Source organism: Nipponia nippon, unplaced genomic scaffold (genome assembly GCF_047370975.1).
Source record: "Nipponia nippon isolate SJK-2023a ecotype South Korea unplaced genomic scaffold, ASM4737097v1 scaffold_5, whole genome shotgun sequence".
Taxonomy (NCBI): domain Eukaryota; kingdom Metazoa; phylum Chordata; class Aves; order Pelecaniformes; family Threskiornithidae; genus Nipponia; species Nipponia nippon.
Window position 1 is genome coordinate 50,722,863 of NW_028262369.1, and position 13,565 is coordinate 50,736,427.

At 62.0% G+C, this 13,565-nt stretch overlaps 1 protein-coding gene across 1 annotated transcript; it reads right to left on the bottom strand.

Annotated features, from left to right (window-relative positions):
* Nucleotides 1–5,750: 5,750 nt before the first annotated feature.
* Nucleotides 5,751–7,399, bottom strand: IER5 (immediate early response 5). The gene has a single exon (XM_087732247.1). The coding sequence runs from the start codon at nt 7,207–7,209 to the stop codon at nt 6,445–6,447; it is 765 nt and encodes a 254-aa protein (XP_087588373.1). The 5' UTR covers nt 7,210–7,399; the 3' UTR covers nt 5,751–6,444.
* Between the last annotated feature and the right edge of the window lie 6,166 nt (nt 7,400–13,565).

Sequence of the window (13,565 nt, forward strand, 5' to 3'; positions counted from 1 at the left end):
AGAGCAGACAAAGGGCAGAGTCCACCAGCAGACCCTGCCTTGCTCCTCCGGGGTAGGGAGGCTTCCCCTTGCTTTTTAAACGCTCCAAGTTGGCTCCGTGCACCTCAGAGCTTGGCGGGCAGCAGGAGTCGGAGGCGGATGCCTCGGCTGAGCAGAGCCCAGGGATGCTGAGCGGCAGGCTGGAGGGCAAGCACCCTTTGTGGCTTTCCCGGTGTGGGTCTGGGGAGGGCTGAGCTTCCTGGGGTGCTGGAGGCCAAGGGAAAGCAGATCCGGGACTTGAGTCTCCTGCAAGCAATTTATAGCATGGTCTTTTCCTCCCGCTCTGCTCGCTGCCAGGAAAAGCAGCAGGAAAATATTTCCCTGGGAATTGTTTTTGTTCCTTCCTCTGTGTCTGTATGCATGAAGCTCTCCTCCGCCTTGGACATGCCTCAACCTGTCCCGAGGCTCAGATTAATCCCCTGCACCACCAGGGACGACAGCTGAGGTCAGACACTGTCAGCAGAGGTGAGGCGGAGGAGGAGGAGGAGGAGGACGAGACCTTCCCCCTAGGAAACCACACACATTCCCAACCAGAGCAGCGAGCGTGAACAACAGGCAGCCCTGCCTGCTTCTCCCGAGCAGGAGGTCACCCTGCAACGCAGCGGCACACCGGAGCATCCCGCACGGGAGGGAGAACTCGCTGTTGGCAGTGCCAGAGCAACACAGCAGAGCCCAACGCCTGGCTTCAGGGAAAGGCTGGACTGAGCCAGGGTAGTTGCAGGCAGCAAATGCATCTGCAGCCAGGAAGGTCGCAGCCTGGCGGTGCCTCCAGCTGCGCAGCTGCTCCACGCGAGTGCCTGAAAACAGGTCAGCGGCAGCCGGTACCTCTGCTTCTCCACCGTCCAGGGAAAGGCCTGGCTGGCTTCCCGCGGCTATGGGAAGGGGAAAAAAGACAAACCATCCCCCTCGCCCTCTCTCGCCTGCACCAGAGAAGCAAGCCCTGCAGGCTGGGCTGGGCCAGAAGAGCCGGTCGGAGCAGCTGCCTGCGGGCAGGTCTCAGCACCCTGCTGCCTGCCTGGCAGGGAAGCCGGGATGGCGGGAGAGTGGGGAAATCGGGATGGAGGGAGAGCGCATCCACCACAAAGCCAGTCCTTCGGTGTGCAAAGCACTCAACACCACCTCAGAGCAACTGGGACATGCTCAGGAGAGCTCAGCTCCGGTAAATGATGCTCTACGGCCCCTGCCCAGGCAGTTCACCTTCCTCTTGTCCCATTTTCCCCTCTACCTCGTGTGAGTGCTTGGGAAATACACGATGACTATTTGCCTGCAGCTCCAAGCCCTTCCCTCCCCCTCTCCCCATGCTCCATCACCAATAAATCACCCCGCTGGGAGAGAGGGCCAGAGGAAAACAGAGGCACAAAACCTCAAACAGAGCCTTTTTCCCCCCTGCTCTCCCAAGCAGCTCTGCATTTCATTACCGCGGCCAGGCCAGCCCTCGCCCAGCTGGGGAAAAGGAGGGGAGGGGGGGGCCCCGCAGGGTTTGCATCTCGGGAGCAGAAATCACAACCAGAAGACCAGAAGAAGAGAGTTGTTTGTGTTTGTCACTGCATCCCGGCGCTCGCCTGACCCTGCCTCTGGGACCCGTGCAGGCCTGCAATAGCTCTCCTCTGCTGGGGTCCCTCTGTGCCAAGGCAGCTCTGGGCACTTTCCAGCCAGCTTCTCCCCTGCCAGCCATCCCCTCTCAGTGCCGACCTCTCTCTCTGTCCCTCTCCAGCCTTGTAAAGGCACTTGGATGCTCCTTGGAAGAAGCCCCGGGATTTTCTGCGAGCCTCACCAGCGGGCTCAGCCCTGCCAGCAAGCTTCACCACCTTCCCTCTCCCCCTGTGCAGCTCCCCCCCGGGCTGGGAGCGCCCTGCCCAGGCGAACACCGAGCCTGTCCATGCCCGGGGAGAGCGGCGAGGACGAGCCCCCACTCCCCCGCAAGCGCTCCGCACAGCTCTCGCCTTGCCCAGCCCGCTGGGGACCAGGGAGCTCCCTCCACCCACCCTAAATAGATATTGGCAGAGCATTGCCGGCAAGCACAGTACATTGGAGACAGATGCAAGCCCCACAGCAGCACGAGCGCTGAGGGGGGGATCCAGACGTGCCTCTAACCGGCCTTTTGAGCCATCATTTAAGCAAGAAGTACCGCACCACAGTACTTCTCCCCCTCTCCCTCCCCCCAGAAACCCTGCCCTGGGGTTTAGCCCTTGGCAAAGCATCCCCCCTCCCCTGCAGGGCTGCCCTGGTGCCCCGCGGCTCCCCGCGGCTCCCCAGGCGGGGAGAGGCCCTGGCCCTGGGGTTTAGCCCTTGGCAAAGCATCCCCCCTCCCCTGCAGGGCTGCCCTGGTGCCCCGCGGCTCCCCAGGCGGGGAGAGGCCCTGGCAGGCCCGCAGCCCCGCGGCGCTGGCCTGCCTCCCACCTCCCTCCCAGCAGCTCCACAGATTCCTGAGCGCTGACACAGGATGCTGCAGCAATGAGTGTGCAGCGCCTTCCCCCCCTTCCCCTGCCCCAGGAGAGGAGGGACGGGCGGGTAAAGCCGGGTCGCATCAGGCCAGGAGGGAGCAAGAGCAGCTGGAGTGAAATCCGGAGCCTCCTGCGAGCCCGTCGCGGCCCATCGCCTCCCAGCCCCACGGGCTTCCTCCGGCCTCTGGCTGGCGCCTGTCCCGGGCCAGACGTACATCCATCCCTTTAAAGGCCGAGATGATTCACACCATTAACACTCCCTTATTGGCAAGAGCCGGTTTTAAATCATTCCCCCTCTCCAGAAGGTATCCCTGATGCGAGCCGCGGCTCATCCACCGGGAGCTGCAACTGGCGATCGCTCCTTGCCGATTACAGCAGGAGAAAAGCGAAAGCCTGCAGCTCGCCCTCCTCCCCCAGCATCGTCCGGGCCGCCCGGCTGCCGCGCTCCCAGCTCCCTCTGCCAGCATCCACCCCACCCTCCGGCAGCGCTGAGGGATTTTCCCAGCACTGCTCTTCTCCCGGGCTCTCAGGAGACCTAATCTGAGCTGGGGCGGGGGGGGGGGACGGCAGCAGCCCGGGCGAGCGCTTCCAACAGCTCGTTGCTATTATAGGAAGGTGAGGATCCTGCCATCTTGCCATTAAGTCATATCCTCCTCGACCCCGTGAGGCAGTTTCCATAGGAGTCACCCTCTCTTCCAAGCGATGGAAGTTTTTATTTTTATCTGGCTTATTTATGCGCTTCTCTTCCCTCCGTCGGCATTGGCCTGGGCAGCAGGTTTGGGTTGTTAGCCTCTCCTCCAGCTCATTCCCCCTTCCTTGCTCAGCTGTCCCATCCCGTCACCCTCACCTCTGCGGCAATCGAAAGGCAGTGCCATGAGCAGAAGGAAAAGTCCAGGGATCGAAGAAGCACGGTGGAACAGATGAATTGAGGAAAACAGACCCTGTTTAGGTAAAAGTGATGATAGGAATAAAACAAGACACTGGGGGAGGAAAAAAAAAAAAAACAAAACAAAGAGCAGAAAAGTTGATTCCAAAAGTAACACAGCATCGTGATTACGGGTGTGTTTTGATTTGAGGCTCACTTTCCAGTGGAGGTGCAGACCCTCCTCTGTAAGGAGCCAAAGCTCACTGGCAGCTTTCTTGTCCGCTTGTTTTTTCCAGCCCTCTCGGCGGCAGCAGCCTGAGGCTCGCCGGGGACACGCGCGTCCCAGGGAGCAAACCCCACGCACTGTAAGAACACAGCCACAGCGACGAGCGAGGCGGGTGTTGGTGCAGCAGCGACGGCTCTGGCAGCCAAGGGAGCTGGACCGGGTCTTTCGGGGACACGGCACCGTGGTTGTCAGCTGGTTAAGCGAGAACTGGCTCACCCTCAGACAGCTCCGCCGAGAGGTCACGCCAGCCAGAGCGAGCTGCGTCGGCATCTCGGGATAGTCTTTGCTGTATTTTCAGAGGCCAACAGCAATTAAGGTGTGCTGCAACTCCTCTCTGGAAGACAGAACAGGTAGGAGCACTGCTGGTGATCCGTGCTGAAGGGAGGCCAGGCCTTGCCTGCACAGGGACACTGGGGCCGCGCGCACCAGCGGGACCAGGTGCTCCTGCAGCGGTTGGGCGCCCAGAAAACCTTTAGATGCGCTGGGGCGCTCCCGATCAACTCCGCGAGAGCCAGGAGCAGGAGCACCCCCGTCCCATTTTGGTGCTCGGGAGCCGACCGCAAGCCCTGGGCGAAACCACCTGCTTCTGCGGAGATGCTGCTGGCGAACAAGGGGCGGGACCGACGCACTCCCTCCCCGGCCTTGGGAAGGCAGGCGCGCTTGTGCGGGAGCAGGAGGCCGTTTCCACCCCCCAGCCCAGCTTCTGACCCAGGAGAGCGACCCGCGCCCTCAGAGCAGGCCGTCTCTCCTGCGAGGGAGCAGGAGGAGAGCTGGGGCGCCAGTCCTTCGCAGCCACCCCCCTCCTCCCACGGCTCTCCTCTCACCGGAGAGGCCCTGAGGTGGCTCCGTCTCCCACCCGACAGCCGGCCTGCAGGGCTCTCCCGGAGGGCACCTGTACGAGTCAGGCAGGGCCAGGCCCTCCTGTCACCTCCCAAAGGTCACCGAGTGGAAAGAAATGTCTCATCGCGCCCAATTTCCTTGGTGTTCTCTACCGGACTACAAGTGTATGTCACCATTAAGTGCAATTATCAAGAAAATTAAGATGGCAGGACTTTCACTTTTACGTTAAGAATAGGGAGCGACTAACGCGTAGGCAAACCAGCAGAGCTCCTGCCCCAGGCCCGGCGGCTTCTCCCCCACCGCATCGGGAGGACCAAGCCCGACGCTTCCCCTTCTCACAAAAACGAGGGGTAAAAGCCCCGCTGCCCCTGTACGGGACGGAGCCACCCCCGGACACGGTGCCTGTTCCAGCCACGCCAGAGAAAGCCGAGAGCGGAAGGCTTCCTCGCCTCCCATGCCGCTCCCCGCTCTCCCACCCGGGCCCCCGAGGTTCACCCAGGCATCGTTTCACAGCACGCAGACATCGTCCTTGACTGGCAAGAGATGCTGTCTTCAGTTGAAAAGTTCATTAATTAGGAGCAGAGAAGCCTCTAGTGAATCTCCCAGCAAGAAGCAGGGGAAAAAAAAAAAGTTCCCCCACAATTCAGTCTAATTACAACGCCTCGGGGCACTCCACAGTCACTGCGAAGCAGAAGCCAAAATTTTTCTCCCCACCCCTAAGAGCAGGAACTTTAACCCAGTTATAGTTTTAGTGATAATTAAAAAAAAAAAAAAGCCCCGATAGTTATCATTTTAACTATTCCGCAAGTAACAGCAAACGGGAGGCGCTGAAAAAGCCTCCGGCAGAGCAGCAGCTGGCGGCACGCGGGAAGGATCCCCTCGCGCACCCCCAGCCCGGACCCTCGAGCAGGCGAAGGCCGAGGCCAGGCCCCCGCCCGGCCGCGCCACGGCCCGCAGCCGCTCTCCGGGCATTCGGCAACCGCTTTCCACCCACAGGCAGAGCGACTCCGCACATGAGGCACCGAGCAAGGCCTCAGATGCCACAGCAGCTCCGGCCCCGGCAGGGCAGCACCTGGGAGACCCGGGGAAGGACTCCAGCTGCCTGGACAGAAGTTTCCTTTCTTCCCGGCCCCCGGAGGAGCCGGACTCCAGCCCACCCCAAGCCTCTGGCGAGGCAGGGTGGATCCAGCCGCAGACAGGCAGCAACCACACCCTGGCGGCTGCCCGCGCCCTCCTCCCCGCCCCAGCCAGGCAGGGGCACGAACAGGGACTAGGCTTATACAGTTGAAAATATTTAATACGTGTTGTACACGTACAATTACATTTTATACAAAACAAGATACATCACTGAAGAGGAACACTGTACAAAAATCCCTACGGGAGCCCCAAGCCTTTATACAACAAAGACCGGGAGTTACCAAGCCTAGCAAACAGGCTCAAGGACTTTCCCTCAGAGCGTCTGTAAACTTCGTTTCTCTCAATAAACACTTTTAAAAAGCACCATGTAATAGTTCTAACCTAAACCTTTCCAAAATAGAGACTTTATTTAATAAACTTAATACTTTCCAAGCTTAAAATATTACCCGCTGGGAGCGCCCCCGGTGCCGGCGGCAGCCGGGAAGCCTCCCCCGGGCACCGGGGAGGGCGGCGGCCCGGCCGGGAAGGGGAATTCCGGGAGGGCAGGGCCGGGGGCGCTCCCAGGGCGGGTGCCGGCAGCCGGGACCCGGGGTGCGGGCGGGGAAGGGGAAGCGCTGCTGCCCCGCGGTCCTTCCCGTGCAGCGGGGCAGGGCAGGGCGCCGGGACTCGTCGGCGCCGGAGCCCCGCGGCGCTGCCCGCCCAGTCCGCTGCCGCGGCGGGCGCCCTCCTCCGCCGGGCCGGGGCGGCGGGGGGCGTCACCTCTCGGTCCGGCTGCCCGTCCGTCGGCCGCGGCGGCGGAGGGGGGCGAGTCTCTGCGGCCCGCGGCCGGCGCGTCAGAAGGCCACGATGGCCGTGCTCCAGGGGTTGAGAGTCCGCAGCACCGGCTCGTCGCAGCAGATCTGTCCCGGCTCGGCCGCCGCCTCGGCGGGCGTCGCCGTCGCCGCCTCGCCGCCGTCAAGGGGCGCCCGCCGCCGGCCCTTGGGCTCCTTGCTGAGCAGTCCCGAGAAGCTGGAGCCGAAGATGCTGATGAGGCTGGCCACGTTGCCCGTCTCCATGTCCTCCTGCTCGCCCGGCGGTGGTGGTGGCGGCGGCGGCGGCTCCTCCTCCACCTCGCGGCGGGGCTTCTTCACCGGGGAGCCCGCCTGGCCCCGCTCGCCGGCGCTCCGCTTCCGGGGGCAGTGGGGCGGCGGGGGCACGGCGGCCCCGGCGCAGTCCCCGCGGTTCGCCTCGCCGCCCGCCGCCGCGCAGCAGCAGCTGCAGCCGCAGCAACAGCGCCGCGGCCGGAGGCCCTCGCAGTCCGCGCCGGGCAGCCGCGGGCCGCCCCTCGTCGCCTCGTCCTGCGGGGGCGGCGGCGGCGGCTCGCCGGGCGCCCAGGCAGCGGCGCAGGGCGGCGGCTCCTCTTCGGGGGGCCCGCAGGCGGCGGGGGGCGGCTCGGGCGGGCAGCCCGGCTCGCTCAGGTAGACCTGCCGGGCGCTGCGCAGCACCAGCGACACCAGGAGGTTCTTGTGGAGCTTGAGGCCGCCGCGCTGGCCCCGAGCGCTGTAGATCTTGCCCAGCGAGATGCTGACGATGCGGTGCGCCTCCAGCTTGAACTCCATGGGGGCGAGGGGGGCCGCCGGGAGCCGCGCCGCGCCTGCCACCTCCGCCCGCAGCACCACGCCGCCTCGCTCCGCTCCGCACGCCGCCCCTTCGCGCCGCCGACTGAGGCGAGCCCACGCGCCCGGCCGCCTTTTATACCGCCCCCGCCCCGGCCAATCAGGGCGCCCCGCCGGCCGCTCCAACCGCCGGCTGGCCCCCGCGCGCCTGCGCCGGCCAATGGGGAGGCAGGGGAGCGGGTTCGAACGCTCGCCCCGCGGAGAGGGCTCTTAAAGCGGCAACGCCAGCACGGGGCTGCCGGTGGGGTCCCTCCGCCGGCAGCGGCCGGGGGACAGCACTCGGGGCTGCAGCGGCACCCCGGGGTCTGCAGCGGCACCCCGGGCTCTGCAGCACCCCGGCTCCCCTGCACTCCACATTGGCTTGATCAGACCGACAGGCAGCAGTGGGGATTTTGGCCAAAACAACTGAAACATTTCTGGGGGGAAAGAAAAAAAAACCCCAAACCCAGCCAAGAGCCACCCCCGTTTTGCGCAGGTTAGAAACGTCTCCCCCGGTTTCGGCACCGGCCTCTGGCATCTTGTCGTGTTAGAGAAGGAACCGATGCTGGTGTTGGCTGGAGGGGGAGGCGCACCTCTGAGTACCCCAGGGAAAAGCTGCCCCGACGTGGGGCAGAAAGCCACCCCTGCCCCGCCGCCAGGCGGAGATCTGCCCCGGGGGGCTGGCAGCCAAGCTCGCAGAAAGCCCGGGACAGAAGAGGAAGACCCACAGCGGGGGCGGGAAGGGCTACGAGGGAGGACAACAGGGCCACCAGCACCTCCAAGGGTGACGGGGACCGCGGCAGCCTGGAGCGCTTCGCTTGGGCGCTGAAACCTCGCCCTGCCGGAGCTGTGAAACCCGGTGGCAGGGCCAGGCCGGTGGCTGGGGGCCGCAGAGGGACAACCCGCCCCCCAGTCACAGCCCCGGGCGCCAGGGAAGCCCCCGAGAAAGCTCAGGGACGCTGCAGGGCTTGGAGCGGGGACCCTCCTTCTGCCACCGAGGAGCAACCACCGTCTGCAAGGAGGCAAGAAGCGAAAGGACCCAAAATTAAGGAAGTTCAGCGTGCTGCCCCGGAGTATCAGTTTCCATTCTCAGCTGACACACAACAACTCACTTCCATCCCTTTTTTCCATGGGATTTGTCCGCAGACCCCCCAGAAGAGAGCTGCAGCCTGTCGTGATGCTCTGTTGGCAGGATCTGCCACCAGGTCCTGGCTGGCTGGAAGGACAAGGGGGTGGCTGGTCACAGCAGTAACAAAAAACAGGTGAAGATTCAGCCACATCAAGACACAGTTGACAGCCTTCCCCCCAAAAAAACCCCACGCTCAGACCAAAGGCATGTTTTCCTCCCGCTTGAGCACAGCTGGGAAACCTCGAATGCCGCTCTCCGGACGTTGAACGCAACGGCATGTCAACCTGGGGGCTGACACCTCAAAATGTCCACCTCCTCTTGCACAAACCTCCCACGCTCCATCTTAAACGACTAGACCGGAGTGTGCTCAACCACACAGCCAAAGCCCCAGCTAAAACAGCCGGTCCCGGCTTTCCCCCCGCCCGCGCTGGGGTGAGCCTCTCCCAGCTGCAGAGGCCGGGGCTGTCCCCCCCCACGCCCGGCGTGGGAGGCCGGAGGGACGCCAGCCCCGGCGGTGGGAACCGAGGGTTTCCAGACCCGCCGAACCTGCTCCCCACGCCTCAGAGGGCCGGCAACACCCTGGCCTAAGCCCTCGGGTCAGTCTAACCAGCCGGGGCAGGTCTGGGCTCGGATGTTTGGGACTGCAGTCACGCCTCTCGCCTGCAGCCGGCACGTCTGCCCGCCACCGGTGCCCCCTCCACGGCACGGCGTTTGGTTGTGCCCCTGCAAAAACGGCTTGTGCATCACTAGGCGTGTTGCTCTGGGACTGCTGTTTGCAGGAACCGGGCACCTGCATCCTCAGCAGAGATGACCCCAGTTAGAAGGATAAAGCCAGGTTTGATATGTCTCAGCTGGGTATATTCCCGACTCGGATGCGGATGAAGAGCAGTGGTGCAAAGCCACCCCACCGGCTGGAAAAAGCTGAACGCGGGTGGAGGAGACAGGGCACAAGAGCTCTGCTGAGTAAAGATGCCCGGATCCGAGCGGACCGACCTGTTATGCTGCTCACCGCCTCACCCCGATGGCATGAGGCACCATTTCTCTCTGGTCGCCAGGTTTTGGCTACCTACCCTGCCTAGGACCGGGCGGGCTGGCAGCCTCTCCCCTACCCTGGCCAGGGATAACCACGATGGGGACAGGTACCGAGTGGTCCCTCATCCCTATTAGTGCTCAGACAGGGGACTTTGAGAGCCGTCAGAGAGGAGCAGAGGTGCACGCCGTCAGACAGCAGAACTCTGACCCGGTACCGCTGGTTTCACCCACCAACACCGCGGCCGGTGTCGGGCACAACCGTCGGCATGTGTTATTCCCAGGGCACCGAAGCCCTGCCTTGACGCCTGCCCTGCCCCTGCCTGCACTTCATGCCCTTTGCAAAGAGACGGGGCAGCGGTTTGCTTTCCCAGGGGCGGCCGTGCAAGAGGAAGGCAGGAGGAGAGGACCGGCAGCAGCGCAGGCAGCGGCCGTCCCGGCAGCGTGCAGGCAGCCCGTTTAAGCCAGGCAGTATTTTGGTGGCAGCCCTGCCTTTCCCTCCCAGGCTGATGTCATGCTTTAGTAAGTTTGAGGCAGAGTCACATGGCAGCTTCTGAGGTCAGTGCCTGGGGTGGCTTTGTTGTCTGCCTGCCTGCCTGCCTGCCTGCCTGCCCGGGGCTCCTGCCTGCACCCAGAGCCGGTCCCTGCTGGTGGGTGACCCTGCTGGGGTTCCCCTCCGAGCAGGGCACCTCCGTGATACCCACGGCTCGGCACGGCATGGGAGCCGTCGCCTCGGTGGGGCCGGCATCCCGGACAGTCGGATGCGCCTCATGTCCGTCCACCTGCCCGTGGAAGGGGCATTGCCCCCCATCCCTGGGGGGCCGGGGGGGATGCGGGAGAAGGAGGCGGAGGAAAGGGTGTGACGGGGCGCTCTAATCTCCGCATGTGATCTAACCAGGCTGGAAGGGGTTTGAGGAACAATTAACAATCCTCCGGCTCAGCTGCCGTTTCCCGAAATAGCTCTGGCAGGAGGAGGAGGGCGGACGGGCTGGCAGACAAAGGTGGCCTCTCCGCCAGTGAGCCGCAGCCAGCGGCGCGGCCGGCGAGCCCTGGAGGAGGCAGCCCCGGAGGAGGCAGCCCCGGAGGCCGAGCAGCGGGGAGCCCACGGCCCCACCTGGAAAGGAAAACAATGCAAGATAAAAGCAGCTCGGGGCAGGAAGCAGCTTGCGGTACAAATAATAATTGCAGAGGGCTGCGCGCACCACCGGGTGTTTCGGAGGCGTTTCAAATCCGCCTTCGACGGCGGGCAGAGGAGGTCGGCGCCGGGAAGCTCGTCGGGGATTCACGCGGTTGCATCTTGGCCGGGAGCGGCGTGGGCTGCTGGGGCTGCGTGCCGGCTGCCTGCATCTCCAGCTACGGCAGCAAAACCCCGGCTGGGGTCCTCCCGTCCCCCCCAGCCGCAGCCCACGCGGCGGCGTCGTGGCTGGAGGCCATACCGGCACAGCCATCTGGCGCGCAGCACGGCCGCCCCGACCTGCGGCGGTGGGGCTGAGGATGTGGTTAGCAAGATCCTGTTTCGACAGCGGCGCCTGTCCCCGTCCCCACCCCCCGCCAGCCTCTCGCTGTCACCAAATGTGCGGCCCAGGCCCCAGGGGGAAGCCAGCTGCAGCAAAGAGGTGGAAAACCCTCCGGGTAGGACAGACGGACAGTGAAATTAGCGTCTCCTCAAAGCACAGGCTGAAGTCATCCATCACTTCTCTTGGCTGTCCCAGCACCGCTGCAGTGCATCGTCCCCTCTCTCTTCGATTCGGACCAGGATTCATGAGCGAGACCCTTCCCAGAAAGAAGATGAGAACAAAAAAAAGGGGGGGGGGGGTTGGACTAGATGACCTTTAAAGGTCCCTTCCAACCCAGACTATTCTATGATTCTATGGAAACAGCCACACCTCCCTCACCACCAGCGGGGCTGGGGCAAAAGCCTTTGCACCAACAGCTGCCTGCAGCAAAAATGGAGCTTCAGGACAGGCAAAGCCCCAGGGAGATCCGGGCGCATCCCCAGGGAGATCCAGGCGCATCCCCAGGGAGATCCAGGCACATCCCCAGGGATTGCTGATGGAAGCAAAGCAGGACAGGGAGGAACATTTCAAAACGGGGATTCATCTGCAGCCCAAGTTAATTTCTGCATGGGAATAACAAACATCTGAATTGTGAGGGATGCAGGGCTCAGGAGGAGGTCAAAGCTTGTTTGGGGTTGGTGATTTTTTTTCTCTTCAGAAAAATCAATGATTTGCATGGATGCAGTCTGGACCTGCCGCAATCAGATATCGGTAACTAATCCCCCAGGGTTCCCAACGGCTCTGGTTTATCCGTGCTTGGCGATAAGGTCAGAAGAGCTGGGAAACATCCCAAAACACGCCAAGAGCTCTAACCGCTAATCACTGCCAAATGAAAACCAAACACAAGGTGCAAGCGAAACAAATACAAACAAATCAATACAAACCTAAACCCAAAGGAGAGGAAGCAGCTCCCTCGGCTTCTGAGAGCGCCGAGACATCCGCCCCTGAAACCACAGCGGGGTGTGAGCCTGCAGCACAGCCGCGTACTAGAAAGCAAAGGGGTTTTGCAGGGTTAAAAACCCCCTTCCCGTCAGCAGAGATGATAGTGCAGATACCCCGGGCAGGCAGGGCTCCCTCCTACACGTCTTTTTTTTTCCACCGGTGACCTGGGATTCCCTCTTTTTCCCCTACAGAAATGATTTAAAATTTCCTTTCCCTTACTCTGAGCCACTGGCTTGGGATTTCCCTCCCCTCCCCTGGAGACCCATGACCCGGACTCCCTGCCCATCAGAAATCCTGCTGCTCCTCCAGCAGCCTCTCCAAACACACAGAGGGGGGAAAAAAAATCCCACTCCCAGTTATCAGCTTCTTCAGGCAGCCATTTCCCTTGGAAAAATGTGGCCCCACATCTTTCAATGTTTTATGGAACTGGTTTGGGTTTCCTGGGGAAAAAAATGCATTTATTTGTCCGGGGTTTCCTATCAGACAACCCTTCTATTGTAGTCCACCTTCCTGTATTTTTTTTCCCTCTCTGATATGCCTGCAATGGGTCCTGTGCCATTTCCAAAGACGGAGGCTGCCTTGAGTCCAGAGGGAAAAAAAGCAGGACAGCCCTGCTACGCAGCCCAGCAGACAACCCTCTGGCTGCCCAGAAAAGCCCGTGCTTTTTGCTGGAGCGATTTGCTCCCCAGCAAACTCTCAAAGAAGTCAGCCTCGGTGGCGTTCAACTGCGGCCCAGCACAGGGTTAAACAACGCAAATTAATCGTGCAAACTCCACACGGAGCCAACCGAAGTCACAGTTCAGCAAACCGCGGGGTAGATCGTCTGCCCAAAGGAGTCTCAGCCTAATTATTTTTTTTCTTCTCCCTGTATCTCAATGTCACCTTCCTTTTAGCCGGCGGGCAAATGACGACTGCAGCCCTCTGCACATCCCAGAGCGCAGATGTGTCCTCTGTGCGACTGCTTCCCACTTAGGCGTGATGGGGAGGTTGCTCAATGATGCTCCCGAGTCACAGAGCCGTTATCCTAGGGGAGGCTGCCTGCTCCGCTCCCTGCTAACGAATGGGGGGACCGGGGTCTTGGGACTCGCCAGCAAAGCACGCCACACATGGTGCTGATTAAAAGTCCAAAGGCATGCCAGGAGGGAACCTTCTGAGTCCTCAGACTAGCAACCACCGACGAGGGCAGCAAGGGCAGAGCAGATCCTCTCTGTGTCGAATCCCTCCTCCCACCATCGAGGGAAACTGCAAAATAAAACGTCTGTGCCTGCCAGCAGGCATTGACTCCCCCTGCTCCTTCTGATCTGTGCCCCTTCCCCGGCTTGAGGCTGACTGGATGATGGAGCCCAGAGCCCTGGCCAGGTCATCCATGGACATGGGGATAATGAGGAACGGCTACGGGGTAAGGCTGCTGGGGAAAATTTCCTTCTAATTTCGCCCACTTAAAAAAGTAACGAGGACTCTAGCAGTCCAGCACCTCTCTACTCATGTAATTTAATCTCTTTTTGGATCCACGTAAGCTCTCGGCATCCTTGGCATCCTGTGGCAGGCCATCCCAGAGGCTCACCCTGCAGAAAGCAATGCTGCCTTTGCTCAATTTCATTTCCCGTTTTCATCTCATTAAATAACCGATTGCTCATGCACTATGAAGAAGAAAATTCATTTTC

Coding starts and splice junctions, on each gene's coding strand:
- IER5 (XM_087732247.1), bottom strand. CDS start 7,209: ATGGAGTTCAAGCTGGAGGCGCACCGCATCGTCAGCATCTCGCTGGGC.